The 27,076-nt window shown below is 59.7% G+C and overlaps 2 protein-coding genes across 3 annotated transcripts; both read left to right on the top strand.

The window, feature by feature from the left end:
- Positions 1 to 4,058: 4,058 nt before the first annotated feature.
- On the top strand, positions 4,059 to 8,573 carry LOC132333150 (cytochrome P450 1A5-like). Its single transcript, XM_059857955.1, is given in 8 exon segments — positions 4,059 to 4,849; positions 4,851 to 4,899; positions 5,484 to 5,610; positions 6,708 to 6,797; positions 6,880 to 7,003; positions 7,971 to 8,057; positions 8,268 to 8,497; positions 8,500 to 8,573. Coding segments are annotated over 8 exon segments (1,548 nt in total). The 5' UTR covers positions 4,059 to 4,082.
- Positions 8,574 to 14,515: 5,942 nt separating this feature from the next.
- On the top strand, positions 14,516 to 26,331 carry CSK (C-terminal Src kinase). 2 transcript variants are annotated; one of them, XM_059857959.1, is made up of 13 exons: positions 14,516 to 14,665; positions 20,696 to 20,772; positions 20,946 to 21,059; positions 21,517 to 21,629; positions 22,267 to 22,486; positions 22,763 to 22,856; positions 22,936 to 23,001; positions 23,139 to 23,238; positions 23,369 to 23,459; positions 24,036 to 24,109; positions 24,207 to 24,402; positions 25,221 to 25,307; positions 25,392 to 26,331. In XM_059857959.1, the coding sequence occupies exons 2-13, from the start codon at positions 20,758 to 20,760 to the stop codon at positions 25,572 to 25,574; spliced, it is 1,353 nt and encodes a 450-aa protein (XP_059713942.1). In that variant the 5' UTR covers positions 14,516 to 14,665; positions 20,696 to 20,757; the 3' UTR covers positions 25,575 to 26,331. The 2 variants fall into 2 exon arrangements, with proteins under 2 accessions (XP_059713942.1, XP_059713941.1); XM_059857958.1 differs by lacking the exon at positions 14,516 to 14,665 and adding an exon at positions 16,081 to 16,183.
- Positions 26,332 to 27,076: the final 745 nt, after the last annotated feature.

Here is a 27,076-nt window from a genome sequence, read left to right as displayed (position 1 = left end):
GGCGGATTCGACCCCCGCGGGGCTCCGCGAACACGCGGGGATGAGCTCGGACCGCTCGCCGCGGGGCTTCAGCCATCGCGCACCTCCGCGGGGCCGTGCCCGTCCTGCCGCCGCTGTGCCCGGTAGAGCCGAGCGGCGGCCACCGGCTCCGTGCGTGTCCCCCCACCTCGCGCTGCGGGACCACCCCACAGCTCCGCAGGGACCCCCGGGGTCACGGCCCTGGCTGCCCCGGCCCGGTTAAAGATTGTCCAGGTTCGCGTGAGAAGCCGCCGTGCCCTGTGTCACCTCTGTCCCCTGGGGACAGGGCGACCCGAGGGGCGAGGTGGGGCTGGCATGGGGCACAGGGTGCAGCCGGAGGGAGGCGGGCACGCCGGGGCGGATGCTCGGGGTCCAAAGGGGGGCTCGGGCAGAGTTTGGAGCCCCCAGCCCCGCTCCCCGAGGTGTGACAGGCCAGGTCCTGCCCTGCAGAGAGGACAAGGGGGACCAGCCCGCTCCCAAAATCTGTCCCCCGTCCGCCCGCAATCCCTGTTCCCAGCCCAGCCGCCACGAGGTGGGAGATAGGCCAGGGGGGTCCCGCCCCTCCGGGGGGTCCCGGAGGTGGCATTAGGGACATCGCGTGCGAAAGGGCTCCGGCCAGACCCGGGAGGGCCGTCCTGGTCACTCGCAGTCACGCTACGGGTGGGTGGGGGGGGAAATGGTTTTTAAAGGACCAGGGCGGTGGCCTCCCGTCCAGGAGCCTGGCCCGGGGTCAGGGCGGCGCCGGAGCAGCTCAGGATCAGCTCCCGCCACGGCTGGCTGCGGGCTGGGGAGCTTGTGGGGGGTCTCCAACACTGGGGACAATCGTCGGTGTCAACAGGGGTGCCCTCTGCCGCAGGAGGCTGCATCACCTGCGAGGGGACGGCAGTGCCCTGTGATTTGCGTCCCCTCGAGAGGACACGGTCATCCCAGCCCTTTCCAGCCACGAGGAGAGGGAGAGAGGGCAGTGCCACCTGAAATGTCCCCTCTTAGCGCCAGGCGACACCGAGCGGTGCCCCGCGCTGCGAGGCTGCTGGCCACAAATGTCACAAAGGTGCCCCACCGCTGGGGACACTCGTCAGGGCGTCCATAAAGCCCGGCCGGGCATGGCTCTGGCACCTCGCACAACACCGGGCACAACGCTCGGTCTGTCTGTCCGAGTGTCCCCGCGTCCCCCCCTTGAGTGTGCCCAAGCCGTGCCCCCGCACACCTGCGCAGGTGTGTCCCCTCACGGACACGCCGCAGACGCGCCCTGCACTCATCCGTGCGCGGGGACAGGCTCAGGGCTGCGAACCCCTCCATGTCCCGCATAGCTCCGTGTCCCTCGGGCGTGGGCACGTGCGGGTGCCACCCATGCCGTGCCACACGTGCCTGCGGGAACCGTCACCCTGCCGCTCCCGCCTGTCCCCGCACGCACAGCCCTGTCCCGCGGGGTGCTGACCCCCGGAGGGGACGGCGGCACCCAGCAGGGACAGGGGGCTGGCAGCGTCCCCACGGCTGCCCCAGGCAGCTCCGGGGATCCACGGGCTCCGCGAGGGGCGGCGGGGGCTGAGGGTGTTTTGAGGGTGTTTTTGGGGTGTTTTTGGGGTGTTTGTGGGGTGTGAGGCTGCCTGGCACGCAAGGCAGCGGCTCTTAACGCTGTTCTCATCAGGAGGCACCCTGCCCTAGCAGGGCTTGGCAGCCACCGGGGAGAGCTGGGACGGGCTGGAAGAGGGTCCTGGGAAACATCTCCGGGACCCTCCCCAGCTTCTCCAGAGCTTTGGGATGTGATGGATGAGGAGTGGGTGAGTTCAGCATCAGCACAAAGTCTGAAATGCTGCTGGGGAGGGCGGGGGGGGTCGCTCAGCCCCAGCCCGACCCCACGCTATGGGTCCGGGTAGATCCACGGGGATGGGAGGATCCAGCCCGCCCGACAAGACCTGCTCCTGCAGCCTGCCTCCCCAAAAGCGTTCCCAAGGGTCCTGCCGGGGCCGGGAGAGCTGCGGCATTCCCGGGAATTATCAGCAGGAATACCAGCAGCCGGAGTTTTGTAATGGCTCTTACCAAACATTAATGAACGGCGTCATTGCTATTAACGAGCCCGATTAGACCAGATGTTGAAAGCCTTTATTAAATATTAGCTCAGCTTTTACCTGGGCCAAATCCCCCTTGGAATTTTCGAAGACTGAAGGAAACGTCGGGCCAAACTCCCAAGTTCTGGCTCATTCCTGCTCATCCCAGCTGCACTTCCCAAACTCCCCTGAATTTTGCCCCGCCCGGAGAAACAGCCCCGCTGGCCCGAGCATTTCCCTGTCGGGTGTCACCCGGTGCTTTGGGAGAATGAACTGCCCCAGCCTTGCCCCCTTCTGCCCCTTCACCTCTCCTATCTGCCGGGCTCACCTCCTCCTCTCTGCCCCGCCACTCCTCCTCCTCCTCCTCCTCGCTGCCTGTTTGCCCCGGAGGAGCCGGGGGAAGCGAGCCAGCCGCCTTCTCACGCAAACCTGGCCAATCGTTAACCTGAGCCTGGCTCTGCCCCTGGCCCGGAGGATCCTGCAGCCACCGCTCCCGGGACAGGGGACCTGCCGGATCGTTCCCCAGGGATGGACGGGGAGGGCTGTGGGTGCCTTGTCACAAACGTGTCCCCTCGCTCACAGCCTGCAGCTCCCAACACCTCCAGAGTGGCCGTGGAAGTGACAGCCCTCTCTGGCTGCTGGGAACAGCCTGGCCAGCCCAGAAAAGCTTTTTGGGGGAGATGCTGACACCCACATTCCGTAGGCAAGCAATGCTGACAACAGGTCCTACATCCTCCCCAAGGCAGGGCTTAGGGACCTCCTCCTTCCTCCCTGTCCTGGGGACCCCCTTCTGCCTCCCCACAGCAGGCTCCAGGGCCCTGGACCAGGAGGAGAAGTCACCCTTGATAGCCCAGAGCCTGTTGGAGGGGAGAAAGGCTCTTCCCTGGCTTCTTGGACACGCTCCAGCCAGGGTCAGCCCCATTTGTTAACGGGTAGCTACTGCCAAGGGCTTTGTAGAGGGAGAGGAAGATAAACACCCAGTGAGTGGAGAGATTAGACAGCTGTGGACTCCCTGGTGGCAGGAGAAGAAGGACCAGGCAGAGTAGAACAAGGTGACCTGAGAAGAAGGTTGAGGAGACAGAGGAGGATTCCCCCCTGCTCCTGGTGCCAATCCCTGCTGGGAGCCTAAACCCAACCAGGTAAGAGGCAGCTTGGGTGTTTTGGGAGGGGTAGAAGGTGGATATAGGAGCAGGAAGGTCACATTTGGGTGCCCCTGCTCACCCAGTAAGCTGTGTGTTGTCACAGAGCAGCTCTGTGGCATGCCCAAGTCCCCCAATACTGTGGGCAGCAGGTCCATCCTCCTGGCTGTGACTCCTGGTGGGTTTGGTGGTCCTGGAAGCACATTGGTGGAGGAGCTGCTGTTCCTCTGCTCCTGCTTCCCTGGGATTTGCTGAGCTGCAGTTTTCCATGCCTTGTTTTACAGGACAGGCTTCCCTGGGCAGGAGCCACAGCTGTGGCAGTGGGGGTTTGGGTTTTCAGAGAGGAAAGGGGTGCCACAAAGTCTCTGACGGGTTGAGGACCCCCTTAAGGGATGGGTGGGTGCCTTTGGAGCCTTCACAGTTCTCCAGCGTGTGCTGCTGGAAACCCGCAGTGCTGCAGGGGCAGCTCCATCCCCCGAGCTGCTCAAGGGCTGTCCCTGTCCCTGTCAGGAACACGTCCAGGTGTCTCAGCCCAGAGACCAGCCCCAGCTCATGATGCATTTTTGGTTCATTCCTGAGGGTTCTGCACGCCAGTCTAAGGGTCTGCTGCAGGGAAAGGGGTGCCACAAAGTCTCTGACGGGTTGAGGACTCCCTTAAGGGATGGGTGGGTGCCTTTGGAGCCTTCACAGTTCTCCCGCGTGTGCCGCTGGAAACCCGCGGTGCTGCAGGGGCAGCTCCATCCCCTGAGCTGCTCAAGGGCTGTCACTCGTTGTCCCTGTCCCCCCCCCTGCAGCGCTCAGCCCCTCGCTGCTGGCGGCTCTCGCCCTCACCCCGCTCCCTCCTTTAGGGCTGCCGGCGGTGACCCCGAAGGCTGCCATGTGGCCCGTGGCGCTGTCGGCCAGCGAGGTGCTGCTGGCGGCCGCCGCCTTCTGCCTGGTGTTCCTGCTGGTGCAGCGGCTGCGGCCGGCCGTGCCCGCGGGGCTGCGGCGGCCGCCGGGCCCGCGGGGCTATCCCGTGCTGGGGAACGTGCTGGAGCTGCGCAGGGACACGCACCTGGCGCTGACGCGGCTGAGCCGGCGCTACGGGGACGTGATGGAGGTGCGCATCGGGACACGGCCCGTGCTGGTGCTCAGCGGGCTGGACACCATCCGCCGAGCCCTGGTCAAGCAGGGAGACGACTTCATGGGGCGCCCCGACCTGCCCAGCTTCCACTACATCTCCAACGGGCAGAGCCTGGCGTTCAGCCCCGACTCCGGGGAGGTGTGGAAAGCGCGCAGGAAGCTGGCCCAGAGCGCCCTGAAGAGCTTCTCCGTCGCGCCCAGCCCCACCTCGTCCTGCAGCTGCCTGCTGGAGGAGCACGTCTCCAAGGAGGCCGAGTACCTGGTCACCAAGTTCCTGCAGGTGATGGAGAAGGAGAAGAGGTTTGACCTCAACCAGTACCTGGTGGTGTCAGTGGCCAACGTCATCTGTGCCATGTGCTTCGGCAAGCGCTACGAGCACGACGACCAGGAGCTGCTCAGCCTGGTGAATTCCATGGAGGAGTTCACTGCTGTCACTGCTGATGGCAACCCCACCGACTTCATCCCCGCGCTCCGCTACCTGCCCAGCCGCAGCATGAAGCTGTTCATTGATTTCAACAGGTTTCAGCTTCCTGTAGAAGAGGGTCAAGGAGCACTACGAGACCTACGACGAGGTAAGAGCTGGCAGGATCCTCACCTGCTCTCCTCCCCTCTCCATCAGCGAGGTGTTTGTGTTCTGGCAGCCAAGCAACAATGGCCACTGTCTCTCCCCAGTCCTCCTTCTCATGGAATCACAGAGTACCGTAGAATTGTGGAATATCCTGAGCTGGCTCACACGTGGATCATCCAATCCAGCTCCTGGCCCTGCGCACACATCCCAACAACCCCAACAATCCCACCTTGAGCATCCCTGAGAGCGTTGTCCAAACTCCCCTGGAGCTCTGGCAGCCTTGGGGCCATGGCCATTCCTCGGGGAGCCTGGTCAGAGCCCCACCACCCTCTGGGGGAGGAATGTCCTGATGTCCCAGCTGAACCTCCCCAGATTCAGCTTCATGAGCCTCTCAGCATCTCCTCCATTCCCTGTGTGATGTGGCCAGTCTGGTGGTTAAACCTCGCGTTTCTGGGAGAGCCCTCTCCTTGTTTCCACAGGGACCACAGGAGCTGAGGGATGATGCTCCCCCAGCACTCTGTGGGTCTGCCCAGGAGCACCCACCCCTCTGCAGTCCTGCTCCATGACCTTGCCTCCTCTTCCTCTCAGAACAACATCCGGGACATCACAGACTCCCTCACTGAGCAGTGCCTGGACAAAAAACTGGGAGCCAACACGGCCACGCAGATCCCCAAGGAGAAGATTGTCAACCTCGTGAACGACCTCTTTGGAGCAGGTATCCTCCCACCTTTCCTCAGCTCTGGCAGATGCTCACAGGTCTTTTCCAGCTCCTCCTGTTCAACAGCAGGCAGCTGGTTTGGGTCGAAGCACTCTCCCTCCTGCTCACTGGACCTTCCAGGGGTACCTCTAGAGACCAGTCTGGGATATTGGCTCTGGAAAAGTGAAGGGCATGGGTTATCTAGCTCAGCTAACAATCTAGAGTGGTTTTTCCTAGCTGAGGGAGATGTCTGTGGGCTGATTCACCTTGCTGTGGAAATTCCCCCAATTCTGGAGAAGCTGTACAAACCTGACACAACCCAGGAGCGGGACAGGCTGAGAGAACAGGATATTTTATCAAGGTTGGTTATGGCAGAATAAAGCCCCAAGCCCTGCTGCGTGGCCAGGATGTCCCCTGCCTCCTCAGCCAGCCCAGACTGCCCCTTGTGATAGTCAGCCCTCAGGCCAGGGTGGGTGCTGCTCGAGGTATTAAAAGCCTTTTTTCCCAGCCCTGCGCTCTTGGAGAAGAAGTCAGGATTCCTTGTCTCTGGTTTTCAAGGTTGTTTATTTTCTCTTATCTGATACATTCTTTTTCGGACCTGCTGAGGTCTGTCCAGCAGGTTGGTTGTGGCACAGCCCCTGCCCTTGGGGTGGTGTTAGATTTTTATACTAAGAACTACCTGTACTTTACTTACAATAATTTTCCAACACCTATCACCTGTGTTAGACAGTCTGTCTCTGGTCTAAACCAATCTAAAAGTATCACCATGACAGCCGAAGATGGAGGACAAGAAGAAGGAGAAGAAGGACATGACATGCCCAGATTCCTCCATCTTGCCTCTAGAACCTCCATTCTAAAACCCCTAAAATTCTACTTTTTCACCCTGTGACCAATTAACTATTATTCTGCTCAAACTCTTGTGGCTTGTAACTCTTCACACAAAGTTGGTAATTGTTTCCATGGGTTAAAATCCAAGGCAGGGGTGGTTTTGACTCTGTGCCAAGGTCTCTGAGCCCCCTGCCAGGGTCTGGAATCACCCAGGGCAGCCAGAGGAATGTTCTGGGTCCCGACAGGTGCTGTGCTGAGCTCACCCACACCCCATCCTCTTTGCCCAGGCTTCGACACCGTAACCACAGCCCTGACCTGGAGCCTCGTGTGCCTTGTGACAAACCCCAGCATGCAGAGAAGGATCCACGAGGAGCTGGGTGAGTCCATGACCCACATCCCTCTGGGCCAGCCCCTCTGTGCTCAGCCTGGTGCTGACCCTCTCCTGACCCACCTCCCCAGACCGGACCATCGGGCGGGAGAGGCGGCCGCGGCTGTCGGACCGGGGCACGCTGCCCTACACGGAAGCCTTCATCCTGGAGATGTTCAGGCATTCCTCCTTCCTGCCCTTCACCATCCCACACAGGTACGGGATGGAGCGGCTGACGCCTCCTTTGGGGTTTTGGATCCCTGGCAGGGGGAAATATTCCAGCTCGTTGCCCTTCTGGGGTGGAATCCTTTGTTTTGAGGGTAGTTTCACCCCCAACACCCCTGGGTTTATATTTTTCATCACAACTCCTCTGGAATGAGCTGTGAAGTGGAACTGGAATTTTTCTGCTGGAGGAAAGTGAAAGCAAGACTCTTAAACGTCCCAAATACAATCTGGGGTATTTCCTAGCCAGTCCTAAGGGCACAAATTGGGCTTTGAAGATGAAACTCCTGCAGGGTTTGCTGGGCTTTGACTTGTCAGGAGCTGTGGGTCTCGTCTAACTCCTCTCTTCCCTTCAGCACAACAAAAGTGACAGTGCTGAATGGTGGTGGGCTGGCAGAGCTGCTCCAGGGACAAGGTGGCCTTGAGGCACCGTGTTATGGCTCATGGAGGACACAACTGTCCCCACAAAACCACCCCTTTGTGTCACACCCTTCAGGAGCAGCCTTGTCACCAACATGTTCTATGAAAAATCCTTTCCTTAGGATATTTTTCCTCCTGAGAAGCTGAGAGGCCTCAGGAACAAAATGTAAACAAAGATTCTCTGCTGCTGTGGAGTGCACCAGGTGGATCTGTGATTGGTCTCATCTGGTTGTTTCTCATTAATGGCCAATCCCAGTCCAGCTGTCCAGACTGTCTCAGTCAGAGACAAACCTTTGTTATTCATTCCTTTTGTATTCTTAGCCAGCCTTCTGCTGAAATCCTTTCTTCTGTTCTTTTAGTAAAGTTTTTAATATAATATATATCATAAAATAATAAACCAAGCCTTCTGAACATGGAGTCAAGATTCTTGTCTCTTCCCTCATCCTGGGACCCCTGTGAACCCTGTCACATTGCCTGACAGTTCCCTGAGGACGAGAAGAGCTTTTGGGCTTGCCCAGCTCTCCACCTGTTCTCTGCCCAGCACCACCAAGGACACGGTGTTGAACGGCCACTTCATCCCAAAGGATCACTGCATGTTTGTCAACCAGTGGCAAGTGAACCACGACGAGTGAGTACCGTGAGGCACAAACCCTCCTGGGCTGGCAAACAGGTCCTTTCCTGGGCTGGCAAACAGGTCCCCTCCTGCAGCGACAAACAGGACCCCTCCTGTGGTCCAAACCATCAGGGATGTTCTTCCCGACAGTTCCCCCCTCCCAGCGTCCCCCTGACACCCATGACCAGGAGAAACCATCTCAACACCCCATGTTCTCCCTTCCAGGAAGCTTTGGAAGGACCCAGAGACCTTCAACCCTGAGCGTTTCCTCAGTGCTGATGGAACCAAAGTGAGCAAAGAGGACGGGGAGAAGGGGCTGGTGTTTGGCCTGGGGAAGAGGAGGTGCACTGGGGAGAACATTGCCCACTGGCAGGTGTTCCTCTTCCTGGCCACGCTGCTGCAGCAGCTGGAGTTCAGCGTCGGCGAGGGCGGCAGGGTGGATGTGACCCCGCTCTACGACTGTCCCTGAAGCACAAGAGGTGGGAGCACTTCCAGGTCAGGCAGCGCTTCCCCACCAAGGGCAGGAGCTGAGCGCTGGGAGCAGACATCTCCAGGGGGTCCTGCCAGCAGGGCTGGGTCTGGAAGGACTTTGTGGGGTGATGGGATAAACTGAAACCGTCGGGACTTCTGCTTTATTGGATTGGTTTTGTAGCAATCGTTGCCTGCTTTGTTTCCTGGTGTTTCTAGTGTTGGGTATTCCATTAAATGTTGGCTATTCTAGTCCTGGACCGTATCCTTTGGGAGTCGCTCTCCGATGGATGCAGGACAGCCAACCCATGCCATAACCCCACAGCCCCCATCAGAATTACAGAATTATGGAATTGTTTAGGTTGGAAAAGACTTTATCCTCATCAGGCCCAGCAGTGCCAAGGCCACCACTAACCCCATGTGTCCCCATGTGCCCCCAAGTGTCACATGTTTTAACACCCCCAGGGATGGTGACTCCACCACTGACCAACCTCATGGGGAAGAAATTTTCCCAATGTCTAAACCTCCCCTGGGGCAACTTGAGCCTTCATCCACCTCCTCCACCATGGTCGGTGGTGGCCCTGGAGGACACAAGGGAGCACACAAAGGAAGAGACAAAAAGAACATGAGGTCACAAGGAAGGACACAAAGAAGGACAGAAGGAAGGACACAAGGAAAGACACCTTCAGCCCTGGCTGCTGGGAAAGCCGAACTGCTGCTGTTCCTGGCTGGAACAAAGGTGTTTTCACGGCAGGAAAATAACGACACCCAGGAATTGCTCCAGCTCAAACCCAAGAGTTTACATTGGCTGCCAGTCAGCCCGTGCCAGCAGAGCCAGATGCCTCCTTTTCCCCAGCTTTGCACGCAAAGCCACCCCAGCCAAGCCCAGCACCTGGCAGCGATGACACGGGGACAAGCACCACCCTGGTGCAGCACGCTCTGCCCTGCAGCCATCCCAGGGGAGGGTTCTGCCTCCACAGCCCCAGACCCTGAGCAGTGGGGCTCCAGCCAGAGCTCCTGCCATGTCCAAATGCCAATCACTCATCAGGCATTGCACAAAAGCTTCCCAGAAGAGGCAGAGATGAAAGCGTGGTGGGGAAGGGAACGGGGAAGCCGATTGCTCAAGGCTTCGGGGAGATCCTGGCTTGTCCAGACCTGCTGAGCCAGCCTGGGGGAAAAGCAGTGACTCTGTGTGTCCAGGCCCTTCTTGGTCACCAGTTTGTGGTGGAACACTGAGGTGACACAGCCTCAGAGCCACCCGAATTCTCTGAGCCAGCACAAGCAGCTGTTGGCGTCACACCAGCTTTGTCTTCCCCACTTAATGTCATGATCCCAATTTCGTAGGGAAAGCACTGGAGGGAAAGGTCCAAACCTGCTGTGGGCTACCAAAGGCATTGGGAAAAACGTGGAAGGATGCTTTAGGACAACCCATGAGGTTCACCAGCCAATTAACAGCTCCACCAACTATGACGAGGACCCAGGTCAATGCACCAAAAACCCAAACCCACTTCACAAAGGACATCCCCCAGGTCAATGCCCCAGAGTCCCAAACCCACTTCCACAGGTGACATCTCACAGGTGAAGGCACCAGAGTCCCAAGCCCACTTCCCACAGGGGACATCCCCCAGGTCAATGCCCCAAAGTCCCAAACCCACTTCCCACAGGGGACACCCCAAAGCCAGCATTCCCCTGCTGCAGGCGAGGTGATATCATCTGCTGGAGGTGCAGCTCAGGGCCTAGCCTGGTGACTCAGAAGAGCAGTGAGATTGCTGGGGACTCATCAGTGCCATGCTATCCCCATGGGGTGGACTTGGCCCCATGGGGACACGCGGTGCTGGGACCAGAGGCCTCATTTGCTGCAGCCATTGCATGAATCCCGTGCCCCAAAGGCTGCCTGGCTGTGCTGATAAGGCTGCAATAAGCAGGAGCAGATAGAAAGAACGGAGGGAAATTTGTGTTCCTCCGTTGCAGATGAGAGTTTTATAGCCCTGGGGCAGATAAGCAGCTTAATATTAACAACAGTGGTGTGGAACAGCCTCTTGCTGGTGGGAGGGCTCCCCAAGATCCATTCCTGGAGGGCTGGAGAAGTCACCTCTGTGTCAGGATGGAGCAGGGGGAGGGAAGAGGCAGGAGAGGAGAGGAATGGGCAGACAAATTATCTTTCCCTTCTCTTCATGGGGCGGGAGGCAAAGCAGACACTTTTTAACTCCCTACCTACATTTAGCACCTCTCCCTCTCCTGATGCTGATGGAACCATCCCACGGAGCTGTAGAAGACCATTCCAGGCATTCTGCAAAGGCAGGAGGGACCCCTGAGACCTTGGTCTGAAACCCCTACATGCTCACCACTCCTTGGACATCCCATCCAACAGGCCAGACCCCAGGACAGGCCCCATTTTTCCTGCTGGGCTCCATAAAATCACAGCATGGAATCTCCTGAGCTGGAAGGGTCATCAGTGCAGACACCCCAACAATCCCAGCCTGTGCCTCAGAGTGCTGTCCAATGCTCCTGGAGCTCTTGGGGCCGTGCCCCTCTGGGTGAGGAGCCTTTTCCTGGTATCCAGCCTGAACCTCCCCTTTTCCCCACGGCTGCTGTGAAAGCCTCAGCAACCCACAGCAGGTGAGAGGCTCCAGCTGCCCTATCTTTGCCTGTCCCTAATGACCTTCCTCAATTAAGCCCTCCAATTACTGCCCGGGCAGCCTGTGAGCACCACGGTTTCGTGACTGGAACCGGGGCAGTGATAAGCCAGGGAAGCTTCGATCACTCCATGGAAAATTGCTTTTATGGTTGGTTTTAAAATGAGTCATGAGTCCAGCCACAGCAGCAGGGCTCCAGCTCCACTTCCAAATGCTCTCAGCACCCTCATTCCTGCAGGAAAAGCTCTGGGCAGACACAGGCTTCTCCCTCTGGCTGAAGCCCCTGCCTGATGCCAGCACTCGGGCTGGTGGCACCTCCTCCCTGGGGAAATCAGTCCCTGGCCCCAAAACAGGCCAGAACAACCACTTGTGACTCTCCTGGGTGGAAGAGAGGAGTTGCTCTAACACCCAATAGCCCTTCTGATTAAAAGTGAACCCTGCACCTCTAATTTCTGTCCTTTGTCTGTTTGGGATCTGTTATCAGCAGCCACGTCCCCACAGGAATTAATGATTCTGTGTCTCACTTTTGCTGTTTGTCCCCTGCACTAGTGACAGAGGAAAACCCCCCCAACACCGTCTTTGTCTTTGCATCTCCACAGGCACAGAACTCCACACTGGTTTCTGCCTTTTGGGGGGAATAAAAATCTCTGCTCAGCCTCCGTGAGCAGCTTCTGGGCTGCTGGAGCTGGTGGGTGAGGAAGCTGCTGGCTCTCCAGTCCATGCGGGTTGGGACTGTGGGAGCAACAGAGCTGGATCCAAAGGAGCTGGGCACATTAAACCGGGCAGGTGGCTCTGCTCCAGCAGTGCTCCCAAATCAGCCTGAGCCCTTTTCCCTCCTGCCACCCTGCCCTCCCTCCTCCCGGGGGGAAGGAGGCTGACTTTGGGCTGATCGATCACCCCGTGCCATTCACAAGGGTGATTCACAAGGCACCTGTGAATCAGAGGGCAAGCATGGAGTTTGTCCCCAGGCTGAGAAGGGAACAGCAGAGTTGCAGAGATAGCTCCTCCCTGCAGGCAAAGCCCTGCTCAGGAAAAGCTCCGGGATCCCAGAAATTCCCCCAAAGCTGGCTGAACACCCACCCTGGCAGGATTTTCCATGGGGTGAGAAATTGAAGCACCAGGGGCCACCAGATCCCACAAGCACTGGCAGTGTGAGCCAAAAGCCTCTGGGATGGTGGATGCTCCCCAAATTCTGCAGGATGTGGTCTGGAGAGTTGGGATGTACTCGGGTGTCCCCTGGGTGTCCCCAAGGCTGGCCCTGGAGGCAGTGTAGCAGTGGAAGGTGGGGTCACACAGAGGGACAGGCTCTCATGTGGCCCCCCAGAACAAGACCTCCCAGTTGTCTGCCCCACTCTCACACCCCTAAAATCATCTCCTTGAACCCCAGCAGGGTGGGTAGAGCCGGGCAGGGTGGGGGACACAGGCAGAGGGGGGGTGTCCCACCCCTGAGATGGAAGGCAGCATCCTCACCCTGCTCTCCTTTAATTAAAAACTTCCCGGAACCAGGGGAACGAGGGAGAGCCCTGAAATGAGGCTGTCCTCCACACCCGAGGGGGGTTTGGGGTCGGCATGGGGGAAGAGGCACCCCGAGAGGCAGGACGGGGATGGAGGGAGCAGGATCCTAACTCACTGAAGCACTGCTGTCCCTGAACGCCCTCCGGTGGCACCTGCGACACAGCTCCGCCAGTGGCACCGAGCAGCGCCGGGCTTCACCGCTCACGGGACATTTTTTGCGGGGTGGGACATTTGGGGAGAGGGATCTGTGGGAGATGGACCCTCCCTGCAGAGCATCCCGCATCCCCCAGAGCCCCGGGAGCGCTGGGAGCCGCAGAACCGGCCAAACCCGGCTCCCTTCTGGGCTTTTCCAGCTGCGAGGTGGATTCTGCAGGCTGGAATGAGCCGGGAGCTGTCACGCTGGCTTTGCTCGGCTGTTCGCAGCCACCGCCTGCGCTGTCTCGTACATCCCCGGCAGGATCGCTTCCCTTTCGCTGCCCGCCCCTCTCATCCCGCCCGCGCTGCCGGGATCCCTCGGACTCTCCGAGCTCCACAAGGAGCCCATCCAACCAGCCAGGGGTGCAGAGCGAGGGGCAGGCGATTTTTCATCCTACACCCCGCCGGGATTTCACCCTCAGCTCCTCCTCTGCTGCATTTTCCCCCCCCGATTTCTTCATTTTCTGTTTCCCTGTCGATCCCAGCCGGCTGAAGGGCCCCCTCTCCTGGAGATGGAGATGTCCACCCCAGTCTCGCTGCCCGTGAATCCATCCTTCCCTTCCAGCCCGGGCATCACCCACCCTCAAACCAAGACCCTTCCAAGGGAAAAATTCCAGCCGGGACTGGAATCCCCAAGGGCTCTGGAGGGGACTGAGCCCGTCTGAGGTGGCCCCAGCCTCGGGGAAGAAGAGGAGCTTTGTCTGCTCCATGCATTGTCTGCACCCGGAATCTGGGCTGTGGAGGAGCCCGGTGGGACCAGCACCCAGCTGGCATCCCTGTGGCCACCACCGTGGTGGCATTTGCTCTGTGGAGGAGCCCGGTGGGACCAGCACCCAGCTGGGACCCCTGTGGCCACCACGGTGGTGGCATCTCTTGTGTGGAGGAGCCCGGTGGGACCAGCACCCAGCTGGGACCCCTGTGGCCACCACGGTGGTGACATCTCTTGTGTGAAGGAGCCCGGTGGGACCAGCACCCAGCTGGCATCCCTGTGGCCACCACCGTGGTGGCATTTGCTCTGTGGAGGAGCCCGGTGGGACCAGCACCCAGCTGGGACCCCTGTGGCCACCACGGTGGTGGCAGCTCCTCGGTGGAGGAGCCAGGTGGGACCAGCACCCTCCGTGTCTCCCCACACGGACCTGCCTCAGCCCGACCCCCTCACCAGCCCTGGGGATGCTGAGGCTCTTGGGGCTCAGAAAGAAGAAACCCCACGGCAGAGTATTCATTTCCCTGTTCCTCGGTCGGACGGACCGGGAACACCCGGGGCTGGGCACCGTTCCCCACCGAGCTGGGTTCGTGCCCGGCTTTTCCCCCACCGGGGAGGGGGCTCCAGGCTCCGGCGGTGCCGTGATGAAGAGTTTTGTGGAATTCCGGTTCTCAGACATCCCAAACAGGCCGAGACCGTGCAGGGCAGAGCCGGGTGAGTGCAGGGCAGAGCCGGGTGAGTGCAAGGCAGGGCAGACCCGGATGAGTGATTCGTGGCTCGGTGACCGCGGGTGCATTTCTGGTGCACATTCAGCTGCTTTCAGTTCCTCCCAGAAGGAGCCTGGGAGAGGATGGAGCCCCTTCCACACCTCCCCGAGGCCAGAGGAACATTCCAGACGCCACGGGGAACTCAGGGCTGACCCCAGTAACACGTCCCTGGATGTCTCCTGCGCGCTGTCGGAGCAAGGATGTGCTTCCTAAGGATGGGCTGGGCTTTGCATCCCGCTCCCGAGGCTGCTGGAACCCTCCTGGTGCTGCACCCCGGCTTTCCCTGTCCCCTGCGGTCCCTTTGTCCCTATGGAATCAGGGAATGGGTTGGGTTGGAAGGTACCTTAAAGAAATTATTCTATTCTATTCTATTCTATTCTATTCTATTCTATTCTATTCTATTCTATTCTATTCTATTCTATTCATGTTATGTTATGTTATATTCTTTCATTGTCATTTGACCATTTTAACGGTATTTATTGTAGGCTTAGTAACGCTTTTTATTCTTTTATTGGCATTTTAGCATCATTTCAGTACTACTTTGCACCCATCTGAGCACACCGGCCGGGAACCGGGGGGTAGGTCCCGGTCCCCGTACTGCTCCTGGTGCGGGTCCCCGTCCCGTTCCCAGCGCGGATCCCGGTGCCGGCGTCGTTCCGGTGCACGTGCGGGTCCCTTTACCGGTCCCCATGTGGGCGCCTGTGGCAGCCCCGTTGCCGGTGCAGCTCCCGCTCCCATTGTCGGTGCGGCTCCTGTTGCCGCTACCTGTTCCATTCCCGGCGGCGGGGCGGGTCCGGCTCCCGCTGCCGCTCCCGTTTCTGTTCCCGGTGCGGGTCCCGCTCCCGTTCCCCTTCCCTGTGCCGTTCCCATTGCCCACTACCCGATGCGGGTCCCGGTGCCTGTGGGGATGCCAGTACCGGTGCGGGCCCCAGTGCTGCTGCCGCTGCCGTTCCCGGTGCGGGTCCCGCTCCCGGTGCCTGTCCCATCCGCTGTGCGGGTCCCGCTGTCCCTGCCGCTCCGCTATCGGTCCCTCTGTCCCCGCTGTCGTTCCCTCTGTCCCCGCCGCTCCGCTGTCGGTCCCTCTGTCCCCGCTGTCGGTCTCTCTGTCCCCGCTGCCCCCGCTGTCTCCGCTGTCCCTGCCACTCCGCTATCGGTCCCTCTGTCCCCGCTGTCGTTCCCTCTGTCCCCGCCGTTCCGCTGTCGGTCCCTCTGTCCCCGCTGCCGGTCCCTGTGTCCCCACTGTGGGTCCCTCTGTCCCCGCTGCCGGTATCTCTGTCCCCGCTGTCAGTCCCCCTGTCCCCGCTGCCGGTCTCTCTGTCCCCGCTGTCAGTCCCCCTGTCCCCGCTGCCGGTCTCTCTGTCCCCGCTGTTGGTCCCCCTGTCCCCGCAGTCGGTCCCTCTGTCCCCGCCGTTGCGCTCTCGATCCCTCTGTCCCCACTGTCCGCCCCTCTGTCCCCGCCGTCGCCGGTTTGTGGCGCTGCCGGCGGTGGCCGCCAGGTGGCGCCGTGCGCCTCCCGCTGCCCCCGCCCCGCCGCCGGCGCCGTGCTCGCGGCGCATGCGCGCTGCGCTCGGGGCGCTCCGGTTCCGGGCGCCGCTCCCTCCGTCCCTCCTTCCCTCCCTCCCTCGCTCCGTCCCTCCGGCCCCGCCGTCCCGGGACCCCCCGCGCCCCGCCCGCCCCGCGCCCCCCGCGCCTCCCGCGCCGCGCTGGGCCCCGCCGCGCTCCGGCGGCGGCGGCGGCTCCGGCTTCCCCCGCCCCTTCCGCCCCCCCGCGCCCCCCCGCCGGCCCAGCCGAGCCCGGAGGCCCCGGCGGCGCCGCATGGAGCAGCCGGCGGCGGGCTGAGCCCCTGCCCGGAGGGAGGTGAGTGACGGCGGCGCCGGGCGCGGGGAGCCGGCGGGGCGCGGACAATGGGGCGGGGGGGGCGCGGGTCCGGCCCCGCCTGACCCCCGGTGACCCCGGCACGGCCGCTCCCGCCCCGCCGCAGTCCCCGGGGACCCCGCGCCCCCTTCCCGTCCTGCGGGGGGGAGGAGGGCGACCCCCGGCACAGCGAGGGATGCTGCGGGGGTCCCGCCGCGCCCGAGCCCCGCCGGGGGTACCACCTCCCCCTGCCGCTGCATCCCCATCCCGTACAAAGGCCCGCGGGAACGGGAGCTGCGGGGACATCCCGGCTGCTCGGAGGGGTTGTTGGGTTGAATGGTTTAAAATTTGGGGCTCTTTTTTTGTTGTTGTTGTTTTTTGTTGGGTTTTCTTTTTTTTTTAATTTTTTTGGTTGTTGGGTTTTTTTTTTTTTTTTTTTTTTGGGCAATAAGGCGGCGGCGGGTTATTTATAGCCGCGGCTGTTGCTCGTTGGTTTAGCAGAGCGAAAGGGGTTGTGCCACCGGGCGGAAAAAAAAAAAAAAGTCCCCCCGAAAAATCAAAAAGTCCCCCCAAAAAAAAAAAAAAAAAAAGAAGGCAAATGGGAGGTGTGAGGGCTGGGGAGAGGGAGGAGGAGGAGGATGGCAGCCTTCCTCCCGGGACAGGGGTTTGTTCCCGCTGGACCCACGGAGGAGCACGGGCAAGCCAGGGAGTGTCCGAAGCGCTCCCTGGAGGGATGCGGGAGGTTTTGGGAGCATCCCCATCCTGCTTGGTGGGAGTGATGGAGCCGTAGGGTAACCCCTGAAAAGCCAGGGAGTTTTGGGGAGTTTTGGGGTGCCTCTTTGCAAAGCCAGGGAGTTTTGTGGAGTTTTGGGGTGCCTCTTTGCCCTTTGACCGCTGCCTGCCCCCAGCTTTTCGGTTTTGAGCGGGTGTTCATCAAAAAATCCCTTCTGTGCCCCACTCCACGTCCTGTCCCCATGCCCAGGTGATAGCACCTGGGAAGGGGACGCTGGGGTGAGTTGTGGTGGGAAGTCACCCTGGTGAGGTTTTTGTAGGGTGAAAGAGGACCAGGAAATCCTCTTTGCAATGTGGGGCCTGGAGCAGCTCCTCTCCAGGCCTCCACCTGTCCCCCAGGTGCCTCCAGCTCTCTGACCAGCAGCATCCTCTCTTTCTCTTCTAAAAGAATTTCAAAACCCCTGAAAAAGAAGCTCCTTGCCCCCTTTTTTGCAGCGGGGCACCCGGCCAGGGCTGGTTTGGGGGAGCAGCTCTGAAACGCTGCGAGCTGGCGGGCGAGATGAAGGAGGAACATTTTTCTTTCGATTAGAGTAATCGTAGGTGTTCGTTGTAATAACAGCAGATAACATCTTTCAGTGGCAGGGAGGATGTTGTCTGGTTTGGGGTGGCTTTGGGATTTTTTTTTTTTATTTTTTTGGGTTGTTTTTTGAAGTTTAAAGGACTTCATTGGGAGGTGGATGCACGGGAAGGGGTGGGTGTGGGTGGTGCCCACACACCTGTTCCCGTTGGGAATGAGGCTTCTGTGCCATCAACAACCAAACTCCATTTCAGCAGAGTCACCATCCTGGTGCTAGGCAGGTGCTGCCCCTGCCCCTGCTTGGGTTTGGAACTGAGATGCAGCATCTTTCACCCAGCCCACCCCGTGGTGATGGTGCTCCCCTGGAGATCCCAAACTCTTCTCCCAGCCCACCTGGCACGACTGGATTTTATTTTGATTCATGAGAGGAACGCTGTCCCCAGCTCATTTCCCGGTGCCCTTTGGATTCTCAGAGGTGTTGGCTCTGGCTCCTGGCTGCCAGGCCGGCCTTCCCACGGGGAATTGCGGGATCAGGGCCGTGGGGGATGGAGCTGGGGGATGAGATCCATCCTGGGGCTCCTGCACCGAGGGTGCTCTGCTGGGCAAACCGGGGAGCTGGGTTTTGGTTCACCTGAGCACACCCTGAGCCCCAGCTGGGGAGTGGGGAGCTTGCAGAAGGAGCAAACCCTGGCCTGGCAGGGCTGGGAACAGCCAAACCCAGCACTCGGCTCTGCCCAATCTGCCCCGCTGCTCCCTGGCTAATTTTTTTAATTATTATTAATTTCTTTCATGTGCTGCTGCACATCCTCCTGGAGGAGAGCAGGGGCGATGCCCGTGTTTTCCCGGCAGGCACAGGATGCTGCTTTTAAGCTGGTGGATCCCCTCGGGCAGCATCTCCCCGTCCTTCTCCCAGCCCAGCATCCCGAGGGATGTGCGGGGCGGGCGGATGCGGGCGCGGGGCCGGGGCTGGCCCGGGTGACGCGGGCAGGAACCGCTGGCTGTCACACGGGGCCTTCGGGGGGCTGCTTTGGCAGCTGCCCCGTGTGGTTTCCTCCTCCTCTTCCTCGGAAAGTCTCGGCTTTGAGGCAGAAATTCGGCGGCGATTAAAAAGAAAATGAGGCTGGGTGGAGGAAGGCCTGCGTGGGGCTGAGGGGCAGCCCCTGGTGTTGGAGCCACCTCCCTCTTTAAAACTGAAAGGCAGATTTATTGTGTGCAATTATAACAATGCCACGGTCCTGTGCCGTGAATATCCACGATCTGGGAAGATAAAAAAGCCTGGGCTGGCTGCAGCATGTTCTTGGTGGGGTTTGCTCAGGCAGTTTCCTCTTTAGCAGGGAAAAAAAAATTCTCAGTATGAAGGCAGGCTATGAATTTTGTATCCTCGCTGCATTTATCAAATATAAATGCTGGTGACATCCGTGAGCTGAAAGCCCAAACAAGCGGCTTTTGGGACTGGGAGGATTCAGCTCCTGCACGGGCTGGGAAATGTGGGGTGAACCTTTGGGCATCCCTTGCACTGGCTCCAGGGTTTTCCAGCTGGTGACCCCTTGGGTGAAGCCTCCATCCTGCTGATTTTGGGCTGTTTGGAGTTAAGGCCTGGCCGGTGGGAAGCGCTGACTCAGGGCTTTGGGCTGGAGCTCTCCTTGAGCAACAGCCTGAGCTTGCTGTCCCATGGGACGCTGCTGCATGGGGAACAGGGCTGAAAGCCCCAGCCATGGGAAATCCCCTCCTCAAACCTCCTTCCAGGCTTCAGCTAAATCCCTCCACAGCCTGGAGAGCTGAGTTTATTCCCTGATTTTCTGGTGCTACTGTTCAGACCGGTGGGATCCAGACCCCAGCTGAAATTTTCTTCTGTAAATCCAAAATTTAAACAGAAATCGGCTTGGAACAGCAGGGGATTGGAGCTGGGGGGCTGTGGATCCACTGTGGATCCCAGCTGGTGCTCCCCAGCCCGGAATTGCCGGGCTCTGCCCTGCCCTGGATCCTGGCACTCCCAGCAGTGTCCCCAGGGTGCCACCAGGCTGGGTTGGGGTGCCATCTCCAGCTTTCCCAGGGCTGGCTGGCAAAGAAACCCACCCAACACCGTGGTGATGGAAACCCCTCAGGTCCCCAGACTCCGTTTTTGGGGTGAACACCCCAGCCTTGATTTCTGCCAAAAGCAGAGCGCCGTGTCCCCACGCTGGGGAAGGTGACAAAGGTGCTGGGGGGGCAGCGTGACGCCTTTTCCGGAAAGCTGCGGGCACGTGGTGGAAACAGGGCCACGTTCTCACCGCGCTCTTCCTCCCGCAGCTCTGCCCCTTATCTCCTTCCTCCTCCTTGCCCCTCGTTTCACTTCCTCCTTCCCAAAATACTCCCAGCCCTGACTGACGCCACAGGGCAGGGCTGCCGGCGGTGACCCCGATGGAGGGGACCAATTCAGCGATATTTGGGTGGGATTTGGGGCTTGCTCTGTCTGTGTCCCCCCTTGTGCCCCCCAGCCTGGCACGACCCCGGTGCCCCAGCCCAAGAAAGCCTGGTTTGATTGTGGGGCCGGTGACTTCATCCCGTGCCGGGGGCTGGAGCGGCAGGAATAAAGCCGGGTTTGTTCCCCTCCCTCCCACACACCCGTCCCAGAGCACCACACCCCCGGGCAGCACATCCCCCCGGGCTTCAGGAGCTGCGTGTTCCAGAGTCCCAGTGCTTTTCATGCTGCAGGGAGCAGTTTTGGTTTATTTCTTTTGGATCCCAGGCCTGGGAAGCTCTCAGGGCTGGATGTTTCCATCTGTGTGTCACCAGGGAGTGCAGGGCTCTGGCTGTGTAGCCTGGGAGAGGAGTGGGATGGACCTCCTGGAGGTCATCTCTGTTCCCTTCCCTTCTCTGGGCATCTACACGTCATGCTGGACTTTTCCTTGGTGCAGATGCCGCACTCAAAAACTCAGTTCTTAAGAAGCTGGATCCATGCAAATGCCTCCTAATCCGGGTGAGCAGCTGCTCCCACCCTGACTGCAGGGGCTGAGCAAGCCCGGAGCTCCCATTTCCACCTCGGTTTGGGGATATTTTGGACGCATGGCCTGTTCTTGGAGGGTGAAGAGATGCTCACCTGGCCTGAGAGCATCCTTTGGGGGGTGCTGCGTCCTCCTCTCACCTCGTTCCTGCCACGCCCTGTTCTCAGCTGTGCCTCGTTCCCGCCCTGCCCCGTTCTCAGCCATCCTTTCCCACCCGTGCAGGTCTCATGGTACCAAGTGACGTGTCCCCCCTGTGAGAGTCACTCCCCCAACTTCCTGAGAAGATGTCAGGGATGCAGGTAAGCTCTGGGTGAGGAGAGGAGGGCATGGAGCCATCCAGAGGTGGCTGGGGAGGGACGTGGGGACGCCTCCTCAAACCCCCTTTGGATTCCCATCTGGGAGGGGGAAGGGGGTGCCAGGGATGAGTGGCACGCTCGGGCAGGGCTCTGATGGCACTCCCTGCTCCTGCCAGGCCGTGTGGCCGTCCGGTACAGAATGTATCGCCAAGTACAACTTCCACGGTACCGCCGAGCAGGACCTGCCCTTCAGCAAAGGAGACGTCCTCACCATCGTTGCTGTCACCAAGGTCAGCTGTCCCCTTTCCCCGTCCCTGCACCCCCTGACACCTGCCAGCGGCAGCCCCTAGTCCCGCCAGTCCCTCTGGGCATCAATCTGGCCAGGAGCTTGGTTAATTAATTCGTGGCCTCGTTAGTTAAGGTTTCTCGGAAAGGCAGCGCCTCCCGGGAGGTGGAGGAGGGATGGGAGAGGCAGCGGTGCTGGGCTCCTCTCTGGGGAAGGAAAAGAGGGGCTCTGGGTTTGGGGGGCTCTGGGAGGCCTGGCAGGTCAGGAGGGGCATCGCAGTGAGCCCTGTAGGGCCACCAGCACTGGGCTTTGGTGGTGTCAGCACCCGCCCCAGTGCCCTGCTCATCCCATCCTTCCTGCAGCCAGCAAGGGGGTTCCGGGGTGCTTGGGGAACCCCCAGAGGCTCCTCGGGTGGGATGCGGGGGCCACGGGCTCGTTGTGACATCCCGCTGTCCCCACAGGATCCCAACTGGTACAAGGCGAAGAACAAGGTGGGCAGGGAGGGCATCATTCCTGCTAACTACGTGCAGAAGCGGGAAGGGGTCAAAGCTGGCATCAAGCTCAGCCTCATGCCGTGAGTACCCAGCCAGGGCTCTGGGGCTGGAGCATCCCTGTGCCCAGAGCTGTGTCCCAGCAGAGGGACATTCCTCACAGGGCACAGCGTGGGTTTGGGATCGGGATCTGCTGCTGGGGAGGGCTCTGAGTGCTATGGGAGCTGCCTGCATGGCTGGGGAGGGGATTCGATGGTTGGGTTGTGTTTTAAATTGTTTTTTTTTTTTACCCAAGGCTGGGGTTAGGGTTAGGCTAACCTAGGGTTAGGGTTAAACTAACCTAGGGTTCGGTTAGGCTAACCTAGGGTTAGGTAAAGGCTGCTGGGAGGAACAGGGAGGGTTAGAATGGGCTCTGTACAGGAGGGATGGGTTTGATGTTCCTGCTGCATCCCAGAGCTGACAGTGACTCCCAGGCTGGAGGAGGAACCTCCTGGGAGCGTGCAGAGGGGCAGAATCCCAGCTGGGAGCAGGAGGAGGGGAGCAGGATGCTGTGGAAGGAGCTGTGTCACACCCCCAGGGGTGGGTGGGGACAGTGAGGAGCAGCACCAGGACAGCGAGGAGCACCATCCCCACGCAGGCAGAGCCAAAAGCTGCTGCACACCCCAACACAGCCCCTTAGGGGTGCAGGCAGCCCTCAGCCCACCCTGCCCGGCCCCGCAGGTGGTTCCACGGGAAGATCACGCGGGAGCAGGCGGAGAGGCTGCTGTACCCCCCCGAGACGGGGCTGTTCCTGGTGCGGGAGAGCACCAACTACCCCGGGGACTACACGCTGTGCGTCAGCTGCGAGGGCAAGGTGGAGCACTACCGCATCATCTACTCCTCCAGCAAGCTCAGCATCGACGAGGAGGTCTACTTTGAGAACCTCATGCAGCTGGTGGAGGTGAGGCCACCGCTGGCATCCCCTGTGGGGACTTACGGGGACATCAGAGCTTGTGGGGTTGCAGGGCTGGGGGGCGGTGGGTGCTCCTCCTTCTCTGCTGGGGTGGGGATTCTGGGGACGGAGGGAGGAGGAGGAGGGACAAAGGCTCTCGGCCGGCCGCCGCCAGGCCTGTCCGTGGCCTCGTGCTGCCACCTGGTGGGACCTGAGAGCCCGGCACCGCTGGGTGTCACCCACCCCGTGCCGAGGTGTCACCCACGCCCCGCGGTGTCCCCCCAGCATTACACCACGGACGCAGACGGGCTCTGCACCCGCCTCATCAAACCCAAGCTGATGGAGGGCACGGTGGCAGCGCAGGACGAGTTCTCCCGCAGTGAGTGGCCGTGGTGCCCCCTCCCCTGCCCCCGGGCACCCCCCAGCACCCTCTCACTCCCCCTTCTCACCCCGTGCAGGCGGCTGGGCCCTCAACATGAAGGACCTCAAGTTGCTACAGATCATTGGCAAAGGGGAATTCGGAGGTGAGCCCGCTGTCCCCAGCCCGTGGTGGCCCTGAATGGTGGGGGGGCTCCTGTGTAGCCCCCCTGGGGTGCTCTGGGGCCCCAGGAGGCTGGGATGCTTCCCAGTGCCTCCTGTGCCCATCTCTCCTGGCCTGCAGATGTGATGCTGGGGGATTACCGGGGGAACAAAGTCGCCGTGAAGTGCATTAAAAACGACGCCACAGCGCAGGCCTTCCTGGCAGAGGCGTCAGTCATGACGTGAGTGTCACCCTCACTGGCGGGACAGCGTGAGGGAGGGGCCACCTCTGTCCCTGTCAGCAGCGGTGGGTGGCCCCCGATAGCCCTGCTGTCCCCAAACCCCTGCCCTGAGCCCTGCTGTGCCGTGCAGGCAGCTCCGACACAGCAACCTGGTGCAGCTGCTGGGGGTGATTGTGGAGGAGAAGAGTGGCCTTTACATCGTCACCGAGTACATGGCCAAGGTGAGACCCCCCCCACCTGGCCACCTGCCCTCCCCCTCTGTCCCCTTGTCCCCCCCATGCTCCTGGGCCTTCGCCCTGGCACGGCTGAGCCATGCCAGCTTGGGCTGCATCTCGCTGGGGACACGGTGGTGGCTGCAGTTGGCGTGTCCCATGTCCCATGGTTGGATCCCGGGGGGGTGTTGGCATCCCCAGATCTGCCCCTTGAGGGGGGGGCATCATCCTTGTGTCCTGCCCCTTGTTTGAAGGGACATCTCCCCTGGCTCCTGTCCCATAACAGAGGGACATCTCCCCTGGTCCTGCCCCATCCTAAACTGACATCATCCCCAGATCCTGCCCCATGAGGGAGGGACAGCATCCCCAGGTTCTTTCTCACAAGAGAGGGACATCCTCCCTGGGTCCTGTCCTATAAGGGCGGGATGTCATCCCTGGGTCCTGCCCCATCTTAAAGGGACATCTGCCCTGATCGTGTCCCACAAGGGAGGGCTGTCATCCCCTTGTCCTGCCCCACAGGGGAGGGGGCAGCAGGTGGGCTGCTGGCCCTGCTGACCCCCTCTCTCTGTCCATCCCTGCCTCCAGGGCAGCCTAGTAGACTACCTGCGGTCACGCGGGCGGTCGGTGCTCGGGGCAGACTGTCTGCTCAAGTTCTCCTTGTAAGTACCAGGCAAGGCCATGCCCACCCCCCTGACCTGCCCCACCTGCGCTTTGGGGCTGCCCTGCCAACCCCCTTGTGCCACCCACCCCTCCCAGAGATGTCTGTGAAGCCATGGAGTACCTGGAAGCCAACAACTTTGTGCACCGGGACCTGGCGGCGAGGAACGTGCTGGTCTCGGAGGACAACATCGCCAAGGTCAGCGACTTCGGGCTCACCAAGGAAGCCTCCTCCACACAGGACACGGGCAAGCTGCCTGTCAAGTGGACAGCACCAGAAGCACTTAGAGAAAAGGTGGGTGAGCAGAGCAGAGGGGGCTTTGGGTATGATGGGAGCTGCGGGAAGGGGGAGCATTGCAGGCTGTGCCAGAGATGGTGCTTTGACCCCCAAAGCAGCTGCCCCGAGGGTGGGGACGATCCCGTGCCACCCTTGGTCCTGTGATGTGTGCTGGGATAGCAGGCCTAGCCCTGTCTCCACAAATGAAAAACATTCCACGAGGTAGTTGGAAGGAAACAGTAAATGCAGATTGAATTAAAGAAGTATAGTTGCACCGTGAGGTCTGATTTTTAAATATGCTGTGAAAGGGAGGAACATCTCTAGCTAAAGATCCATCTTTTTTTGTATCATTAAATTTGACACGATAGGTCATGTCCATAGAGCCAAGGATCTCTAATTCTTGAGGTTCAGAAGATGCCTTGGGAAGGTGGGGAGCCCACTCTTCCCACACATCCAAAGATGATTTGGGGATGATCCCATAAATGTGCCTGATACAGCCGTTTGAATATCTTTTGGGATTGGCCAAACATCCACTGGCACACCAACCAAACAGGTGGAAAATGGTTTCTTGGGGGACAAACAGATGGTATCTAAACCTGAAACATGAGCTAAAGTCACCCAAACATTTGTTTTAGGTTGGCAAATCTGAGTGGCTAAAAGCAAGCAAAGCAAAAAAGCAGAAGCATAACTTTCCATTGAGCTCCATCATGTTTTTCTTAAACTATTATCCAACAAAAAAATTCTCCAGCATTACCACTTCTCACACCCAAAGTCCCCAATCTTCTGTGGAGCTGTAGATCCCACACCCTTGCCTGAGCCTACTTCTCTCCCTGCAGAAATTCTCCACCAAGTCGGACGTGTGGAGCTTCGGGATCCTCCTCTGGGAAATCTACTCCTTCGGGCGAGTGCCTTATCCGAGAATTGTGAGTGAGGGGCTGGGTTCTGGGGCGGAGCTGAGCCCAGGTTTTTGGGGACAGCCCCTCCCTGACATCTGGAATTTCCCCCAGCCCCTGAAGGACGTGGTGCCCCGCGTGGAGAAGGGCTACAAGATGGATGCTCCGGACGGGTGTCCGGCCGTCGTCTACGAGGTGATGAAGAAGTGCTGGACGCTGGACCCCAGCCACCGGCCGTCCTTCCACCAGCTCCGTGAACAGCTAGTGCATATCAAAGAGAAGGAGCTCTACCTGTGAGGGGGGGGCTCTGCCACCCCACAGCCGCAGGGGACCCACGCTGGGGGGGGACCGGGGTGTGCTCAGCCCCCCCTGCCCCACCACGGCACCAGGAGGGAGCCCCGGGGGTGTGGTGCCCCCCTCCAATTCCCCCGGTTGCTTCCAAACTTCCAAATCTGTTGGGGTTTTTTTTATTTTCCAGGTTTGGGTTGGTTTTTATTTTTTTAGTTTTTTTTTATTTTCATGGGGTATTTTTGTTATTTTCTCAGTTTCGGGGGGAGCGTTTATTGTTTTGGGTTTGTTTTGGGTTTGTTTTTTTGGTTTTTTTTGTCGTCGTTTTTTTATTATTTCGAGCAAGGGCCCAGCTGAGCGTTGGGCGTTTTACTAAAGTACGAATCTTATTTTTTAATGTAATTAAAAGAAGAAAAAAAAAAAAAAAGAAAAAAAAAAAAGAGAGGAGAAGAAGGTTGTTCAAAGGAGAATAATAATAAATAAACCAATGAAACGGACACATGAAAAGGAAACCCCCAGCGACAGAAGTGATGGTTGAGGGGGAGACGCTGGACTCGCTGCCCGGTCGGGAGAGCGCAGCCGCGTCCCCGCCAGACGCTTTTCTTTTTTTTTTTTTGGGTTGTTTTGCTTTAAACTCGTTGCAATGTTTGCATGCTGTCTCCAGAGGCCTTTTTTTCCAGTCCTGTCCAGTGCTTTATTCTCATGTAATGCTACCGACTGTGAGATTAAAAACTGTAATAAAAAACCATTCCATACGGACGCGGCACACCCCGCCTCGGCCCCCCTCTGTTGCTGGGGGTCCCCTGGCAGGGGAAAAAGTGGGGGAGGAGGACCCCCCCATCTCCTCCCCACATCAGGGAGGATGAGCAGCCTGGCTGCATCCTGCCTGTGAGATCTGGCAAGGCTGTGACAGGGATGAAGTGATGCCAAAGCTCCCCTTTAGACCAGGCTTTGCTTTTTGCTTTCTGATGTTTGGGGGAGCAGTTGGAGGCTGATTCCTGCATATCCTACCTGTGCAGGTGAGACCCTGATGTCCCGGGCCCCGTCCCCAGAGTTGGAATCCCTGGCGGGAGCCGGGTGGAGGTGGCGTCTGGCAGGTTTAGAATAGTTCCGCTCCTCCGCAGGGAATTATTCAGCGTTAAACGCCGCGCCGAGCGGGGCTCTGCCGGCTGCCGGCTTGGCGAGCCCCGGGCGGGAGCTCTCCGCCTGCCTCGGGCCGCGATCGAGACCGAGATTCCTCTTGGAGAGGAATTAAAGGGAAAAAAAGAGTGGTGGGACACGGGCACAGCTCAGGGATGTGTGCTGCCGACCCCCTTCCCTGAGGCCTCGGGGTGTCGGGATGTCCGGAGGGGATGGGATGGGGATGAGGGTTGTGGGATGTGCTGGAGCTCCGTGGGGTTTCCTCTCCCCTGGACTGACCCCCCTGCTCTTGTCCACATCCCCCCCGCTCCTGCCAGTGCTCCAGCAGGGCCCTGCCGGATAAGCAGCTTTACTTTTCGGGCTTACAAAGA

This window comes from Haemorhous mexicanus, chromosome 13, assembly GCF_027477595.1.
Source record: "Haemorhous mexicanus isolate bHaeMex1 chromosome 13, bHaeMex1.pri, whole genome shotgun sequence".
NCBI classification, from domain to species: Eukaryota; Metazoa; Chordata; class Aves; order Passeriformes; family Fringillidae; genus Haemorhous; species Haemorhous mexicanus.
Note: the sequence above shows the minus strand (reverse complement) of the source record. Positions and strands in the feature narration are given on the sequence as shown.

What these genes read in the sequence shown, in the direction of transcription:
- CSK (XM_059857959.1), top strand. An exon ending in GCAGAGGCGTCAGTCATGAC is followed by an intron (nt 23,239 to 23,368) that starts GTGAGTGTCACC and finishes TGTGCCGTGCAG; the next exon opens with GCAGCTCCGACACAGCAACC. An exon ending in CAGAAGCACTTAGAGAAAAG is followed by an intron (nt 24,403 to 25,220) that starts GTGGGTGAGCAG and finishes CTCTCCCTGCAG; the next exon opens with AAATTCTCCACCAAGTCGGA.